General features: G+C 42.1%; 1 protein-coding gene across 50 annotated transcripts in view; it reads left to right on the plus strand.

Moving 5' to 3' along the window:
* Positions 1 to 17,657, plus strand: part of epb41l3b (erythrocyte membrane protein band 4.1 like 3b) — a 95,678-nt gene extending 78,021 nt beyond the window's left edge. For 22 of the 50 annotated variants that reach the window (XM_090225984.1, XM_090225961.1, XM_090225987.1 and 19 more), the window contains 6 exons: positions 1,053 to 1,142; positions 3,275 to 3,367; positions 3,504 to 3,602; positions 10,431 to 10,514; positions 11,730 to 11,842; positions 15,579 to 17,657. In XM_090225984.1, the coding sequence (XP_090082110.1) occupies positions 1,053 to 1,142; positions 3,275 to 3,367; positions 3,504 to 3,602; positions 10,431 to 10,514; positions 11,730 to 11,837 (474 nt within the window). In that variant the 3' untranslated portion in view covers positions 11,838 to 11,842; positions 15,579 to 17,657. Of the gene's footprint in view, positions 1 to 1,052; positions 1,143 to 3,274; positions 3,447 to 3,503; positions 3,603 to 10,430; positions 10,515 to 11,729; positions 11,843 to 15,578 lie in introns of all 50 variants that reach the window. The other 28 variants (XM_090226003.1, XM_090225992.1, XM_090225991.1 and 25 more) reach the window with 6 other exon arrangements.
* The last annotated feature ends 836 nt before the right edge of the window (positions 17,658 to 18,493 follow it).

The raw sequence follows: 18,493 nt of genomic DNA on the forward strand, positions 1-18,493 counted from the left end.
CACCCCTTCCTCCTTCACATGTCCTACTGTACCTAGCTGCTGCCCTCCACCCCTTCCTCCTTCACATGTCCTACTGTACCTAGCTGCTGCCCTCCACCCCTTCCTCCTTCACATGTCCTACTGTACCTAGCTGCTGCCCTCCACCCCCTCCTCCTTCACATGTCCTACTGTACCTAGCTGCTGCCCTCCACCCCGTCCAGCGGTACTCCAACCAGTATTACTGAGACGTACAGTAACCCCGTGTCCTGCATGGCTCCACTACCAAACAAGCTTTCTGTATATGTCCCCTTCCATCTGCCCACTTCAGGCTTTTTGTTGCTCTCAAAGCTTTGCTTCATTTTGACATATGGCTCCAAAGCTTACTGTATCTTGCCGTTACCAGCTCCTCGGGTGGGCAGCTCCTCGGGTGGGCAGCTCCCAGCTCCTCGGGTGGGCAGCTCCCAGCTCCCAGCTCCTCGGGTGGGCCGCTAAAAGGCTTTTGTAATGACTGTTTTGCTGCTCAGCACCATTTGATTTCCTCCAGCTCGGTCATTGGTCATTGGCAGTGACATCATTACTTAGTATGCTGACATTCGCTGCAGCTTCTCTCACTATGCCACCAGAAACATTGTATGAGTCTTCGTTGTATTAGGACCTGTCCCCTTCATGTCTGCATCCTCCTGAAGTCTTCTCTGTGTTAGATTTGACTCCTTCTCTCTCCTTCTCTCTCCTTGCCCTGGCCATCAGTCTTCACTGGGATGGGTCCCCTCCTCTGTAACCAAGGTGACCGCTGCTCTGGTCGTCATGGAAGCGTCAGTCACAGCAGTCATGTTGTGTCGGATTTCCCAAACAACCATTATTTAGTCCGTTTTAAATTCACCGGAGGCTCTGTTAAATGTTACAAACCTGGAATATGTTGTGCTGGAATACTTCTCCCTGTTAACTGGTCTGTCAATAGACTACCTTTTGTGGTGTCTGTCTCTCTGTAAATGTTTGTAAGCCTATATTTTCACTATAAGGTCAGCTATTCTACCAGAGGTCAAGGATCACGACGTCTCTCTTGTCCCTGACAGAGCCCGGCTGAAGAGGAAGCGGAGGAGGAGGAGGAGGAGATGGGAGGGAGCCAGGGGATTGCTGAGACAGCACAGTCTACAGGACCTACGGTGAGCCTCTGCCCTACTGATTCTGCAGAACCACAACTTGAGCCAGTAGTCACTGAGGAAACACAGGCTGCAGGCTTGCACCCAGAACCGCTCACAGTAGACGCTGACCTAGAACCAGTAATGACTGCCGAGACCCAGCCAGAACTGACTGTAGAGGTGTGACCAGAACCAGCTGTCATTACATATGTAGTGCCAGAACTGACTGTAGAGGTGCTGACCAGAACTGACTGTAGAGGTGCTGACCAGAACTGACTGTAGAGGTGCTGACCAGAAAGATGTGGATGAAGGAAGTTAAATAAGACCAGGACATGTCCACTTCAGAGGGTCTAGAAGACATGTCCACTTCAGAGGGTCTAGAAGACATGTCCACTTCGGAGGGTCTAGAAGACATGTCCACTTCGGAGGGTCTAGAAGACATGTCCACTTCGGAGGGTCTAGAAGACATGTCCACTTCAGAGGGTCTAGAAGACATGTCCACTTCAGAGGGTCTAGAAGACATGTCCACTTCGGAGGGTCTAGAAGACATGTCCACTTCAGAGGGTCTAGAAGACATGTCCACTTCAGAGGGTCTAGAAGACATGTCCACTTCAGAGGGTCTAGAAGACATGTCCACTTCAGAGGGTCTAGAAGACAGGACCACTTCACAGGGTCTAGAAGACATGAGAGCCTTCTCAGACCCACAGCTCCAGCCTGGCCCCTCCAAGAGATAACCTTTAGCCAGCCCCGGTGTCCTCTGCCTGGGACTCTAACATCACCACGGTCTCCAGCCTGGCCCCTCATTCTCTCCCACTAATAATAAAGGAGATTGAACAGATCAGGAAACCTAATTAACAGCACACTTGATGGAACTTTTGCGATTTGCATTGGCCGTTTCCATAGGGCCGTTTCCATAGGGCCGTTTCCATAGGGACATATCTATAGGACCGTTTCCATAGGGCCGTTTCCAATAGGGCCGTTTCCATAGGGACATATCTATAGGGCCGTTTCCAATAGGGCCGTTTCCATAGGGACATATCTATAGGACCGTTTCCATAGGGCCGTTTCCATAGGGCCGTTTCCATAGGGCCGTTTCCATAGGGCCGTTTCCATAGGGACGTTTCCATAGGGCCGTTTCCAATAGGGACATATCTATTGGGACGTTTCCATAGGGACGTTTCCAATAGGGACATATCTATTGGGACGTTTCCATAGGGCCGTTTCCATAGGGCCGTTTCCAATAGGGCCGTTTCCATAGGGACATATCTATAGGACCGTTTCCATAGGGCCGTTTCCATAGGGCCGTTTCCATAGGGACATATCTATAGGGCCGTTTCCATAGGGCCGTTTCCATAGGGCCGTTTCCATAGGGACATATCTATAGGGCCGTTTCCATAGGGCCGTTTCCATAGGGCCGTTTCCATAGGGACATTTCCATAGGGACGTTTCCATAGGGACGTTTCCATAGGGCCGTTTCCAATAGGGACATATCTATTGGGACGTTTCCATAGGGACGTTTCCAATAGGGACATATCTATTGGGACGTTTCCATAGGGACGTTTCCAATAGGGACATATCTATTGGGACATTTCCATAGGGACGTTTCCATAGGGACGTTTCCATAGGGCCGTTTCCAATAGGGCCGTTTCCATAGGGACATATCTATAGGACCGTTTCCATAGGGCTGTTTCCATAGGGCCGTTTCCATAGGGCCGTTTCCATAGGGACATATCTATAGGGCCGTTTCCATAGGGACATATCTATAGGGCCGTTTCCATAGGGACGTTTCCATAGGGACATATCTATAGGGACGTTTGATAGGTTGTACTTTACTTCCTCTGACTAGGGCTATTATGTGTTTTTTATTGGTTTAGCTCATGGTGGTGTTCTCTGTTCAGGTTCTCCATTCTGGCATGCGTTTGTCTTGATTCCATTGTGTTTGTCTTGATTCCATTGTGTTTGTTAGCAAAACACACACACACACACACACACACACACACACACACACACACACACACACACACACACACAAGGTCCTAAATGGCAGATGGAACTGTCGAGTATTGATACTACTATTAATGTTGAGGGTTCTGCCTTCCTGTGTTCCCCTGTCATCCCTTCTCATGTCTTCTCCCTCTGTTCCCGTTATCTCCCAGAAACCCGAGGCTGTGCCAGCAGTGGAGTCGACCACCAAGGAGGTACCTGTCGTCCACACGGAGACTAAAACCATCACGTACGAGTCTTCAGAGGTGCGTTCATTAGGGCAGCGACGTAAGAAGAAGAAGAGGAGAAAAGGAAAGCAACAGTGAGAGTTTCTTCCTTGTTCAGGTAGTCCCTCCCTTTCCTTTCCACTCATTTTGAGTTTTGTCACGTGACTTCTGACAGGGTGACTACAACGGCGATGTGGAACCCGGTGTTCTGATGAGCGCACAGACCGTCACCTCGGAGACCACCAGCACCACCACGACCACGCACATCACTAAGGTCAGGGGTCATTTCATCAGCTGACCCTTTTTGACCTCTGAGTCTCTAACCATAACACATTATAAACTAATTACCACTGAGTCTCTAACCATAACCCATTATAAACTAATTACAACTGTCTCTAACCATAACCCATTATAAACTAATTACAACTGTCTCTAACCATAACCCATTATAAACTAATTACCACTGTCTCTAACCATAACCCATTATAAACTAATTACCACTGAGTCTCTAACCATAACCCATTATAAACTAATTACAACTGTCTCTAACCATAACCCATTATAAACTAATTACAACTGTCTCTAACCATAACCCATTATAAGCTAATTACCACTGTCTCTAACCATAACCCATTATAAACTAATTACCACTGAGTCTCTAACCATAACCCATTATAAACTAATTACCACTGAGTCTCTAACCATAACCCATTATAAACTAATTACAACTGTCTCTAACCATAACCCATTATAAACTAATTACCACTGTCTCTAACCATAACCCATTATAAACTAATTACCACTGAGTCTCTAACCATAACCCATTATAAACTAATTACCACTGAGTCTCTAACCATAACCCATTATAAACTAATTACCACTGAGTCTCTAACCATAACACATTATAAACTAATTACCACTGAGTCTCTAACCATAACCCATTATAAACTAATTACCACTGAGTCTCTAACCATAACACATTATAAACTAATTACCACTGTCTCTAACCATAACCCATTATAAACTAATTACAACTGAGTCTCTAACCATAACCCATTATAAACTAATTACCACTGTCTCTAACCATAACCCATTATAAACTAATTACCACTGTCTCTAACCATAACCCATTATAAACTAATTACCACTGAGTCTCTAACCATAACCCATTATAAACTAATTACCACTGTCTCTAACCATAACCCATTATAAACTAATTACCACTGAGTCTCTAACCATAACCCATTATAAACTAATTACCACTGTCTCTAACCATAACCCATTATAAACTAATTACCACTGAGTCTCTAACCATAACCCATTATAAACTAATTACAACTGAGTCTCTAACCATAACCCATTATAAACGAATTACCACTGAGTCTCTAACCATAACCCATTATAAACTAATTACCACTGAGTCTCTAACCATAACCCATTATAAACTAATTACCACTGAGTCTCTAACCATAACACATTATAAACTAATTACAACTGAGTCTCTAACCATAACCCATTATAAACTAATTACCACTGAGTCTCTAACCATAACCCATTATAAACTAATTACAACTGTCTCTAACCATAACCCATTATAAACTAATTACCACTGAGTCTCTAACCATAACACATTATAAACTAATTACAACTGAGTCTCTAACCATAACCCATTATAAACTAATTACCACTGTCTCTAACCATAACCCATTATAAACTAATTACCACTGAGTCTCTAACCATAACCCATTATAAACTAATTACAACTGAGTCTCTAACCATAACCCATTATAAACTAATTACCACTGTCTCTAACCATAACCCATTATAAACTAATTACCACTGAGTCTCTAACCATAACCCATTATAAACTAATTACAACTGAGTCTCTAACCATAACCCATTATAAACTAATTACAACTGAGTCTCTAACCATAACACATTATAAACTAATTACCACTGAGTCACTAACCATAACCCATTATAAACTAATTACAACTGTCTCTAACCATAACCCATTATAAACTAATTACCACTGAGTCTCTAACCATAACCCATTATAAACTAATTACCACTGAGTCACTAACCATAACCCATTATAAACTAATTACCACTGAGTCTCTAACCATAACCCATTATAAACTAATTACCACTGAGTCTCTAACCATAACCCATTATAAACTAATTACCACTGTCTCTAACCATAACCCATTATAAACTAATTACCACTGTCTCTAACCATAACCCATTATAAACTAATTACCACTGAGTCTCTAACCATAACCCATTATAAACTAATTACCACTGAGTCTCTAACCATAACCCATTATAAACTAATTACCACTGAGTCTCTAACCATAACCCATTATAAACTAATTACCACTGAGTCTCTAACCATAACCCATTATAAACTAATTACCACTGAGTCTCTAACCATAACCCATTATAAACTAATTACAACTGTCTCTAACCATAACCCATTATAAACTAATTACCACTGTCTCTAACCATAACCCATTATAAACTTATTTACCACTGAGTCTCTAACCATAACCCATTATAAACGAATTACCACTGAGTCTCTAACCATAACCCATTATAAACTAATTACCACTGTCTCTAACCATAACACATTATAAACTAATTACAACTGTCTCTAACCATAACCCATTATAAACTAATTACCACTGAGTCTCTAACCATAACCCATTATAAACTAATTACAACTGAGTCTCTAACCATAACCCATTATAAACTAATTACAACTGAGTCTCTAACCATAACCCATTATAAACTAATTACCACTGTCTCTAACCATAACCCATTATAAACTAATTACCACTGTCTCTAACCATAACCCATTATAAACTAATTACAACTGTCTCTAACCATAACCCATTATAAACTAATTACCACTGAGTCTCTAACCATAACCCATTATAAACTAATTACAACTGTCTCTAACCATAACCCATTATAAACTAATTACCACTGTCTCTAACCATAACCCATTATAAACTAATTACAACTGTCTCTAACCATAACCCATTATAAACTAATTACCACTGAGTCTCTAACCATAACCCATTATAAACTAATTACCACTGTCTCTAACCATAACCCATTATAAACTAATTACCACTGTCTCTAACCATAACCCATTATAAACTAATTACCACTGAGTCTCTAACCATAACCCATTATAAACGAATTACCACTGAGTCTCTAACCATAACCCATTATAAACTAATTACCACTGTCTCTAACCATAACCCATTATAAACTAATTACAACTGAGTCTCTAACCATAACCCATTATAAACTAATTACCACTGAGTCTCTAACCATAACCCATTATAAACTAATTACCACTGAGTCTCTAACCATAACCCATTATAAACTAATTACAACTGTCTCTAACCATAACCCATTATAAACTAATTACCACTGAATCTCTAACCATAACCCATTATAAACTAATTACCACTGAGTCTCTAACCATAACCCATTATAAACTAATTACCACTGAGTCTCTAACCATAACCCATTATAAACTAATTACCACTGAGTCTCTAACCATAACCCATTATAAACTAATTACCACTGTCTCTAACCATAACCCATTATAAACTAATTACCACTGAGTCTCTAACCATAACCCATTATAAACTAATTACCACTGTCTCTAACCATAACCCATTATAAACTAATTACCACTGAGTCTCTAACCATAACCCATTATAAACTAATTACCACTGAGTCTCTAACCATAACCCATTATAAACTAATTACCACTGTCTCTAACCATAACCCATTATAAACTAATTACCACTGTCTCTAACCATAACCCATTATAAACTAATTACAACTGTCTCTAACCATAACCCATTATAAACTAATTACAACTGTCTCTAACCATAACCCATTATAAACTAATTACCACTGTCTCTAACCATAACCCATTATAAACTAATTACCACTGAGTCTCTAACCATAACCCATTATAAACTAATTACCACTGTCTCTAACCATAACCCATTATAAACTAATTACAACTGTCTCTAACCATAACCCATTATAAACTAATTACAACTGTCTCTAACCATAACCCATTATAAACTAATTACCACTGAGTCTCTAACCATAACCCATTATAAACTAATTACCACTGTCTCTAACCATAACCCATTATAAACTAATTACAACTGAATCTCTAACCATAACCCATTATAAACTAATTACCACTGAGTCTCTAACCATAACCCATTATAAACTAATTACCACTGAGTCTCTAACCATAACCCATTATAAACTAATTACAACTGTCTCTAACCATAACCCATTATAAACTAATTACCACTGAGTCTCTAACCATAACCCATTATAAACTAATTACCACTGTCTCTAACCATAACCCATTATAAACTAATTACCACTGAGTCTCTAACCATAACCCATTATAAACTAATTACCACTGTCTCTAACCATAACCCATTATAAACTAATTACCACTGAGTCTCTAACCATAACCCATTATAAACTAATTACCACTGTCTCTAACCATAACCCATTATAAACTAATTACCACTGAATCTCTAACCATAACCCATTATAAACTAATTACCACTGTCTCTAACCATAACCCATTATAAACTAATTACCACTGTCTCTAACCATAACCCATTATAAACTAATTACCACTGAGTCTCTAACCATAACCCATTATAAACTAATTACCACTGAGTCTCTAACCATAACCCATTATAAACTAATTACCACTGTCTCTAACCATAACCCATTATAAACTAATTACCACTGAGTCTCTAACCATAACCCATTATAAACTAATTACAACTGTCTCTAACCATAACCCATTATAAACTAATTACCACTGTCTCTAACCATAACCCATTATAAACTAATTACCACTGAGTCTCTAACCATAACCCATTATAAACTAATTACCACTGTCTCTAACCATAACCCATTATAAACTAATTACAACTGTCTCTAACCATAACCCATTATAAACTAATTACCACTGAGTCTCTAACCATAACCCATTATAAACTAATTACCACTGAGTCTCTAACCATAACACATTATAAACTTCTATTGAACTTCAGTGGCTCCTTCAGTTTGCTGAATCTCTTTTCTCGTTGTCCTTCATGCTGTTTATTGACCTTTTGGTTATCAGCTAAAATAACAACAGTTTTATTTTCTTCATAACGTTCTGTCCCCTCTATCAATCCCTTCTGTTTGTCTTCATAACGTTCTATCCTCTATCAATCCCTTCTGTTTGTCTTCATAACGTTCTATCCTCTATCAATCCCTTCTGTTTGTCTTCATAACGTTCTGTCCTCTATCAATCCCTTCTGTTTGTCTTCATAACGTTCTATCCTCTATCAATCCCTTCTGTTTGTCTTCATAACGTTCTGTCCTCTATCAATCCCTTCTGTTTGTCTTCATAACGTTCTGTCCTCTATCAATCCCTTCTGTTTGTCTTCATAACGTTCTGTCCCCTCTATCAATCCCTTCTGTTTGTCTTCATAACGTTCTGTCCTCTATCAATCCCTTCTGTTTGTCTTCATAACGTTCTGTCCTCTATCAATCCCTTCTGTTTGTCTTCATAACGTTCTGTCCTCTATCAATCCCTTCTGTTTGTCTTCATAACGTTCTGTCCTCTATCAATCCCTTCTGTTTGTCTTCATAACGTTCTATCCTCTATCAATCCCTTCTGTTTGTCTTCATAACGTTCTGTCCTCTATCAATCCCTTCTGTTTGTCTTCATAACGTTCTGTCCTCTATCAATCCCTTCTGTTTGTCTTCATAACGTTCTGTCCTCTATCAATCCCTTCTGTTTGTCTTCATAACGTTCTGTCCTCTATCAATCCCTTCTGTTTGTCTTCATAACGTTCTGTCCCCTCTATCAATCCCTTCTGTTTGTCTTCATAACGTTCTGTCCCCTCTATCAATCCCTTCTGTTTGTCTTCATAATGTTCTATCCTCTATCAATCCCTTCTGTTTGTCTTCATAACGTTCTATCCTCTATCAATCCCTTCTGTTTGTCTTCATAACGTTCTGTCCCCTCTATCAATCCCTTCTGTTTGTCTTCATAACGTTCTATCCTCTATCAATCCCTTCTGTTTGTCTTCATAACGTTCTGTCCTCTATCAATCCCTTCTGTTTGTCTTCATAACGTGCTGTCCTCTATCAATCCCTTCTGTTTGTCTTCATAACGTTCTATCCTCTATCAATCCCTTCTGTTTGTCTTCATAACGTTCTATCCTCTATCAATCCCTTCTGTTTGTCTTCATAACGTTCTGTCCCCTCTATCAATCCCTTCTGTTTGTCTTCGTAACGTTCTATCCTCTATCAATCCCTTCTGTTTGTCTTCATAACGTTCTGTCCCCTCTATCAATCCCTTCTGTTTGTCTTCATAACGTTCTATCCTCTATCAATCCCTTCTGTTTGTCTTCATAACGTTCTGTCCCCTCTATCAATCCCTTCTGTTTGTCTTCATAACGTTCTATCCTCTATCAATCCCTTCTGTTTGTCTTCATAACGTTCTGTCCTCTATCAATCCCTTCTGTTTGTCTTCATAACGTTCTATCCTCTATCAATCCCTTCTGTTTGTCTTCATAACGTTCTATCCTCTATCAATCCCTTCTGTTTGTCTTCATAACGTTCTATCCTCTATCAATCCCTTCTGTTTGTCTTCATAACGTTCTGTCCCCTCTATCAATCCCTTCTGTTTGTCTTCATAACGTTCTATCCTCTATCAATCCCTTCTGTTTGTCTTCATAACGTTCTGTCCCCTCTATCAATCCCTTCTGTTTGTCTTCATAACGTTCTATCCTCTATCAATCCCTTCTGTTTGTCTTCATAACGTTCTGTCCTCTATCAATCCCTTCTGCTTGTCTTCATAACGTTCTGTCCTCTATCAATCCCTTCGTAACGTTCTGTCCCCTCTATCAATCCCTTCTGTTTGTCTTCATAACGTTCTGTCCTCTATCAATCCCTTCTGCTTGTCTTCATAACGTTCTGTCCTCTATCAATCCCTTCGTAACGTTCTGTCCCCTCTATCAATCCGTTCTGCTGTCAGACTGTGAAAGGAGGGATCTCTGAGACCAGGATAGAGAAGAGGATTGTCATTACAGGAGAAGCAGGAGATATCGACCATGATCAGGTCACTTTCTTTCTTAATCACCTTTTTCTTTCTTTCTGTCTTAATTTATTGATTATTTTGATTATTGATTATTTTGATAATCAATTGATTATTTTGAAAGTATACAGATGAGGATTACAAAATGTGTCATGAATCTGGAGAAGATATGAACTTCCTCTCTCACCTATAAAGTGACAATAATGACTTGAGTATAATGGATGTATTTTACTGTGTGATGTTATCTCACTTTAATTTTTCTGGTTGATGTAACTAGTGTAGTAGACTACTACTAACCAGTAGGTTACCCAGTAACAAGTAGTCATGCTAGACACACTCACTGACTCCCACTCCCTCCCGTCCCTCATCCCTCCTACCCACCTCCTCCCTCCCGTCCCTCATCCCTCCTACCCACCTCCTCCCTCCTGTCCCTCATCCCTCCTACCCACCTCCCTCCCGTCCCTCATCCCTCCTACCCACCTCCCTCCTACCCACCTCCCTCCTGTCCCTCATCCCTCCTACCCACCTCCCTCCCGTCCCTCATCCCTCCTACCCACCTCCCTCCTACCCACCTCCCTCCCGTCCCTCATCCCTCCTACCCACCTCCCTCCTACCCACCTCCCTCCCGTCCCTCATCCCTCCTACCCACCTCCTCCCTCCTGTCCCTCATCCCTCCTACCCACCTCCCTCCCGTCCCTCATCCCTCCTACCCTTCTCCTCCCTCCTGTCCCTCATCCCTCCTACCCACCTCCCTCCTACCCACCTCCCTCCCGTCCCTCATCCCTCCTACCCACCTCCCTCCCGTCCCTCATCCCTCCTACCCACCTCCCTCTCGTCCCTCATCCCTCCTACCCACCTCCCTCCCGTCCCTCATCCCTCCTACCCACCTCCCTCGCGTCCCTCATCCCTCCTACCCACCTCCTCCCTCCCGTCCCTCATCCCTCCTACCCACCTCCCTCCCGTCCCTCATCCCTCCTACCCACCTCTTCCCTTCTGTCCCTCTTCCCTCCGTCTCTTCTCCCCCCCGTCCCTCCTCCCGTCTCTCCCACCCTACCCACCTCCTCCCTCCCTACCCACCTCCCTCCTACCCACCTCCCTCCTACCCACCTCCCTCCCTCCCGTCCCACTTCCCTCCCTCCCGTCCCTCATCCCCACCTCCCTCCTACCCACCTCCCTCCCGTCCCTCCTTCCCCCTCTCTGTCTCCCTCTCCTGGTATTGGTATGGTATTGCACCACCAGGCTCTGGCCCAGGCCATAAAGGAGGCCAAAGAGCAGCACCCTGACATGTCAGTGACCAAAGTAGTGGTTCATAAAGAGACAGAGATCACACCTGAGGGAGAGGACTGACCCAGGTAAGGAGACCACCATATTTGGTCGTGGTATGGTTCGGTTGTGGTCAGCTGGGCTGGGCTTGGAAGCTAGTCCACTCATCTTCCTCCATCTCTCCTCGGCATGCTCCTGCTTCCCCCCCATCATCATCAGCACGTCTCTTACTGGCACTGAGTCTTGCTTCTGAAATACTAACAGGCTACTTACACATCCTCCTCATCCTACATCTAGACATTATAACTCTATCAACTGTCCTTCCAGGAGGAGTTTTCCACTTGCAGACAGTGTGAAATACATTGGAAACGCTCAGCTAATGTATGCACACAGGACATGTATATAATAGTTTCCCTATAACAAAGCTAGTAGTACTAGCGCTGTAGCTGTAGTTCTAGCGCTGTAGCTGTAGTTCTAGTACTGTAGTTGTAGTCCTAGCGCTGTAGTTGTAGTCCTAGCGCTGTAGTTGTAGTGTTGTAGTTCTAGCGCTGTAGTTGTAGTTCTAGCGCTGTAGTTGTAGTCCTAGCGCTGTAGTTGTAGTTCTAGCGCTGTAGTTGTAGTTCTAGCGCTGTAGCTGTAGTTCTAGCGCTGTAGTTGTAGTCCTAGTGCTGTAGTTGTAGTTCTAGCGCTGTAGTTGTAGTCCTAGCGCTGTAGTTGTAGTGTTGTAGTTCTAGTGCTGTAGTTGTAGTCCTAGCGCTGTAGTTGTAGTTCTAGCGCTGTAGTTGTAGTTCTAGCGCTGTAGTTGTAGTTCTAGCGCTGTAGTTGTAGTTCTAGCGCTGTGGTTGTACTAGTGCTGTAGCTGTAGTTCTGGCGATGTAGTTGTAGTTCTATTGCTGTAGTTCTAGCGCTGTGGTTCTAGTGCTGTAGCTGTAGTTCTAGTGCTGTAGTTCAAGTGCTGTAGCTGTAGTCCTAGTGCTGTAGTTCTAGCGCTGTAGTTCTAGTGCTGTAGCTATAGTCCTAGTGCTGTAATTCTAGTGCTGTATCTGTAGTTCTAGTGCTGTAGTTCTAGTGCTGTAGCTGTAGTTCTAGTGCTGTAGCTGTAGTTCTAGCGCTGTAGCTGTAGTTCTGTAGCTGTAGTTCTAGTGCTGTAGTTCTAGTGCTGTAGTTCTAGCGCTGTAGTTCTAGCGCTGTAGTTGTAGTTCTAGCGCTGTAGCTGTAGTTCTTGCGCTGTAGCTGTAGTTCTAGCGCTGTAGTTCTAGCGCTGTAGCTGTAGTTCTAGCGCTGTAGTTCTAGCGTTGTAGTTCTAGCGCTGTAGTTCTAGCGCTGTCGTTCTAGCGCTGTAGTTCTAGTGCTGTAGCTGTAGTTCTAGCGCTGTAGTTCTAGTGCTGTAGCTGTAGTTCTAGTGCTGTAGTTCTAGCACTGTAGTTTTAGTGCTGTAGCTGTAGTTCTAGCGCTTTAGTTCTAGCGCTGTAGCTGTAGTTCTAGCGCTGTAGCTGTAGTTCTAGCGCTGTAGTTCTAGTGCTGTAGCTGTAGTTCTAGCGCTGTAGTTCTAGCGCTGTAGCTGTAGTTCTAGTGCTGTAGTTCTAGCGCTGTAGCTGTAGTTCTAGCGCTGTAGCTGTAGTTCTAGCGCTGAAGCTGTAGTTCTAGCGCTGTAGCTGTAGTTCTAGCGCTGTAGTTCTAGCGCTGTAGCTGTAGTTCTAGTGCTGTAGTTCTAGCGCTGTAGCTGTAGTTCTAGCGCTGTAGTTCTAGCTAGAGCTGCATGTCAGGTCTGCTAAGTAACTCGTCTGTGTGGACTCAGCTCTAACCTGGATACACTAGTTTCGATATGCCTCACAAACTTGCAAATAAATCAGTCCGATTGATTATTAATTAGTAGATTAATTAAATGTATCTATCTGAATCGGATCTGTAAACTCATCCAAACAAAATCATGTGATTGACCAACCTCTTCAAAGCTTCTAAAATGAGGAAGTGTTGTCATCATAAAGAGCCTAGATTTCACTACTTCCTGTCATGTGTTTGTAGACAGAGGCAGGTCCAATCTGTTGTATCTAGGTCAGAGGAGTGAGTTGTGCTGCTCCGTGCATGCTCTCTGGTTGCCACGTCAACATAACTGCAAAACACACGGGAAGGGTTGGGGTTTCAAGAGGGTTAAACACATGGAACGCCGCAGATAGAAATGTAGTGAATAGAGCCGGCATGATTCCTCACTCTACATGTCAGAGATGCATGCATGTTCTGTGTAATATGTTTATATCTGAACGTTCCACAGTGTGCAAACTGTTGTTGTGTTTCAGTATTCTGGCATGTCTAGTCTAGCTTCTACTGTTTGTTTTTTTTTTTTTTTTTTTTTTTTTTTTTGTGGATTCTGATTGGTTGACCTGCATGGTGTTGGTTGCTTGTATGATGGAATAGAAGGTCTATGGCGGTCCCACTTCCTACTCCTTCATGTTACTCTGCCTCTCCTGGTTTAAGGATTTAACCACATCTTATCTTTTAAAACATATTCAGTGGGCATACTCTCCATGTTGTTGGCCTCTTTAAGCCTTTACACTCGTGGGAATTGGCCTATATGGATAGGGCTAAATTGAAACGTTTCTAACAGAACAACTATAAAAGCAATTGCATAATTGCATAATTTTAATTCCAGGTTGTAAGGCAACAAAATAGGAAACATGCCAAGGGGGTGAATACCTTCGCAAGACACTGTACTGTTGTTGTTTAGACAATTTTCTTCACAATAGACAAAAAAAAATAGGCTCATTCTGTTCAGAACAACCAATGGTATGGTATGACGCCATGTCATCTTGTAACATCAACTATAACCACGATCATGACATGAGTTTTATGATATGAAAATATGGTGTTTGGTTTTTATGTATGACGTCAAAACGCTATTTATTACAATCCTAATCATCTCATCTTTCAAATGACATCGAGTCATTTTCATTTACAGCATTTCCCTCATTTAGACAATGACAAAAGTGGCCATTTTGCTCAACTTTAGAATGGAGCCAGAGCTCTGACATCATGTATAGCAGAGCCAGAGCTCTGACATCATGTATAGCAGAGCCAGAGCTCTGACATCATGTATAGCAGAGCTGTGAAGCTCTGACATCATGTATAGCGTGTGTGTGTGTGTGCGCAGCTATCTGCTACAGCTATGTGTGTCTGCCGTGCATGACCAATGATGAGACTGTCATAACTCCATGGCCTTGCCCTCGGCTCTGTGAGGTCTCCGTGGCCTTGCCCTCGGCTCTGTGAGGTCTCTGTGGCCTTGTCCTCGTCTCTGTGAGGTCTCCGTGGCCTTGTCCTCGTCTCTGTGAGGTCTCCGTGACCTTGCCCTCAGCTCTGTGAGGTCTCCGTGGCCTTGCCCTCAGCTCTGTGAGGTCTCCGTGGCCTTGCCCTCAGCTCTGTGAGGTCTCCGTGGCCTTGTGCTCAGCTCTGTGAGGTCTCCGTGGCCTTGTGCTCAGCTCTGTGAGCTCTCCGTGGCCTTGTCCTCAGCTCTGTTCGTGCTACTCTCTTTGCTGTTACTCTCTGTTAGTGTGACGCTTCTCAGGCACATATATTTAATTTCGTCCTGGATCCACAAAGGGCTTTCAGAGATACAGAGAATGTTTTTAGTCCAGGATTAAGTCTTATTCTATGTCCAGGAAACTGGACCTAAAAATGATCTGTGGATGCCTTGCAATTCCAATGTCCTGCTCTGCGTTATGTTTTCACTGTCATTTACATGACTGACGACTTCTGCCTCCCTTAGTGTGCCGTTTCCAATGTTCTTCCAAATGAGTGGAAATTCACTAACCAACGTTCTTTCTCTTTTAGGAGTAAAGCCCAGGACCGTTTTTAAATCCCCTGGTGGAAGGACTCCCCTCAAACCTTCAGCATCCAACTCCCATCGTCATGATGGGTTTCATTACATTACTGTGCCTGCCTGCTGGGCCTGTTGTAAAACTACAGTGGAGACTACACAGGCCAGCCTATTGTTCTACAGACAGTCTTGTTCTATAGAAATACAATCTATAGAGCGGGCTTCCCCGTTCAAGTCAATGATGGCATAATAGATTCTAATTCTATGCTCTGCGCTCTCTATGGTCCCGTTCCTAATCTGAGCTCCCATGTGCTTACCTTGGCTTTACTGCCTAGATTGTGATGTCAATGGAAGATTAAAGTCAAAAAGAGGTAGTTAAGATTTATGCCTATCGTCAGTCCCATCCGTCATTATAAAAAAATATATATATATATTTGCATGAGCAGAATGCCGCAATTTATTATAAGAAAAATAAAAATGATCAAGATTTACTGTGAGATAATTTAACAAACAGGTTATTAAATCACTTCAACTCTCGCTGAACTCTACAACAGGCAGGTGGATTTCATTCACCGTCTTGCTATCTATTTAAGATTATATTATAAACAGTCTTTTTTTTTTTTTTTTTTTGGTCAGCGTTCTTTATTTTATTTATGAAATGAAAATCCATCACTCCGAGAGGAAAAAAAAAAAAAGAAGTTAAACAGCTGTAGGCTTTATGTGACCTATTAGAGCACACAACAATATTATTATTCTAATGACTTAGTAGATGGTAGAAGTGCCGACCGCCATGCCGCCTCACTCCCACTCCCATCGTCTCAGATAGAAATACATTTTTAAATCCACTTTTACAACAAAGTCCTGTATGTGTTGTCCTGGGCAACAGCAACTGCAAACAACGGCAGATTATATCGCCTATATTCAGCAACAAATTATTTTATTCATGTTGTGTTGTATTTTTTTTTTTGTCTGAACATTTTGTCCGTATTCTTTATTCAAACATTGTAGCATATTTCAAAATAGCCTGTGTCCCAGATCGGTTTGTCCTCGTGGCCACTAACCAACATGGAGATGGCATGATGGCACTATCCGACTGGCACCCAGGCTATATTTGAGACGGTTGACAGTCTGTTTAAAAAAAAAACGCTTTCTAGATGGGGGGGTTACATAGTTTGTGCCCAGGCTATGTTTGAGACAATGACAGTCTGTTTTAAAAAAAAAACACTTGTCTCGATGTGGGTTTTTACTTTGTTGTGATCTATCTGCAAACGGACACAAAATGGTATACATTCTCCTCTGTATTAATTAATGGCTGGACTACAGTTCCCACAATGCTGTGTGTGTGTGACTGACTGAAAGGCCCAGGACTCAAACTAACAGGACTGCTCTGTCCAGATGAACATATTTTGGTCTGAAATAGCACCCTATCCTCTATATAGTGCACTACTTTTGACCAGAGCCATATGGGATTCACTATAAAAGGGATATGGTGCTATTTGTGACTCATCCAAAGACAAGTATTTGATCTGATCTGTCAGTCAATCGGGTGAATGTCTCAGAAGCCGTAATAGTTCTGTTCTACCAGTATCATAGTTGCTTCTAGACACTGATCTTGGGTCAGTTTTGCATTTTTCCTACTATAGCTAAGGTTGGGATTGGGGGGGGGGGGGGGTCTAATTTTGAATTTAACCTTTATTGTACTTGGCAAGTCAATTTAAGAAAGAAAAAAAATCTTATTCACAATGATGGCCTACCCCAGCCAAACCCTTCCACAAACCCAGACGACGCTGGGACTCCCGATCACAGCCCGATGTGATACAGACCCACCCGGGTCTGTAGTGACGCCTCCCTTAGACCTCTGCGCCACTCGGTCCCCAAAAGGCTGATCTAAGCTGATCCTAGATCGGTACCTAAAGGTAAACTTCACCCCAGAGCCAGTATCATCAATATATAACTAACTATATATAGCTACAAGCAATCAGGATGTTCCAGCACCAACAGAACGTGGAATCTTACGAAGTGGCAAATGCATATTATTGTGATTTTTTTCTTTCTTTCCTTTTTGAATAAAATATTGATTATATTATTCTGAAGCTTGTCTCTTGTCTTCAGTGGATGTAATGAACTACTTACCTCTTTGTAAAAAATATGTTGATCATGTACATCTGGAAAAGCTATAATTTCAGTACATTAATTTACTATCCAATATTGTAGGCTAATAACATATAATGCAGAAATGGCCCTCAGACATTGTCCAATGTTTGCCACGTGCTGGATTGATTTAAATGCCCAATGCCCATGCTTCATAAACAACAGGTGTGTAGACTAACAGTGAAATTCTTACCTTGGATATATATATATATATATATATATATATATAACAATGGATATATACAAAAACAAAATGTAGGGGAAAAGTCCATGGCTCTGAGTACTTCCTGAATCCACTGTACATGGGGTACCCTTCAAATCGACCAAAGAGTTCAAAATGTCCAGTATTTCTGTGTTCATATTTCAGAACAACACATGGGTTCTTTAGACATTCAGAATGATGAGAAAAAAAAAGTCCATGTTGCAAATTATTACTAACCCAAACACAGTGGAGAACAATGAGGGCCTTCTACACCTTCAGAGAAGGGCTAACCCAAACACAGTGGGGAACAATGAGGGCCTTCTACACCTTCAGAGAAGGGCTAACCCAAACACAGTGGGGAACAATGACGGCCTTCTACACCTTCAGAGAAGGGCTAACCAAACACAGTGGAGAACAATGAGGGCCTTCTACACCTTCAGAGAAGGGGTAACCCAAACACAGTGGGGAACAATGACGGCCTTCTACACCTTCAGAGAAGGACTAACCAAACACAGTGGAGAACAATGAGGGCCTTCTACACCTTCAGAGAAGGGCTAATGATTTATAAAATAATAA

Source organism: Oncorhynchus mykiss, chromosome 28, assembly GCF_057628025.1.
Source record: "Oncorhynchus mykiss isolate SJ-2025 chromosome 28, ASM5762802v1, whole genome shotgun sequence".
Taxonomy (NCBI): domain Eukaryota; kingdom Metazoa; phylum Chordata; class Actinopteri; order Salmoniformes; family Salmonidae; genus Oncorhynchus; species Oncorhynchus mykiss.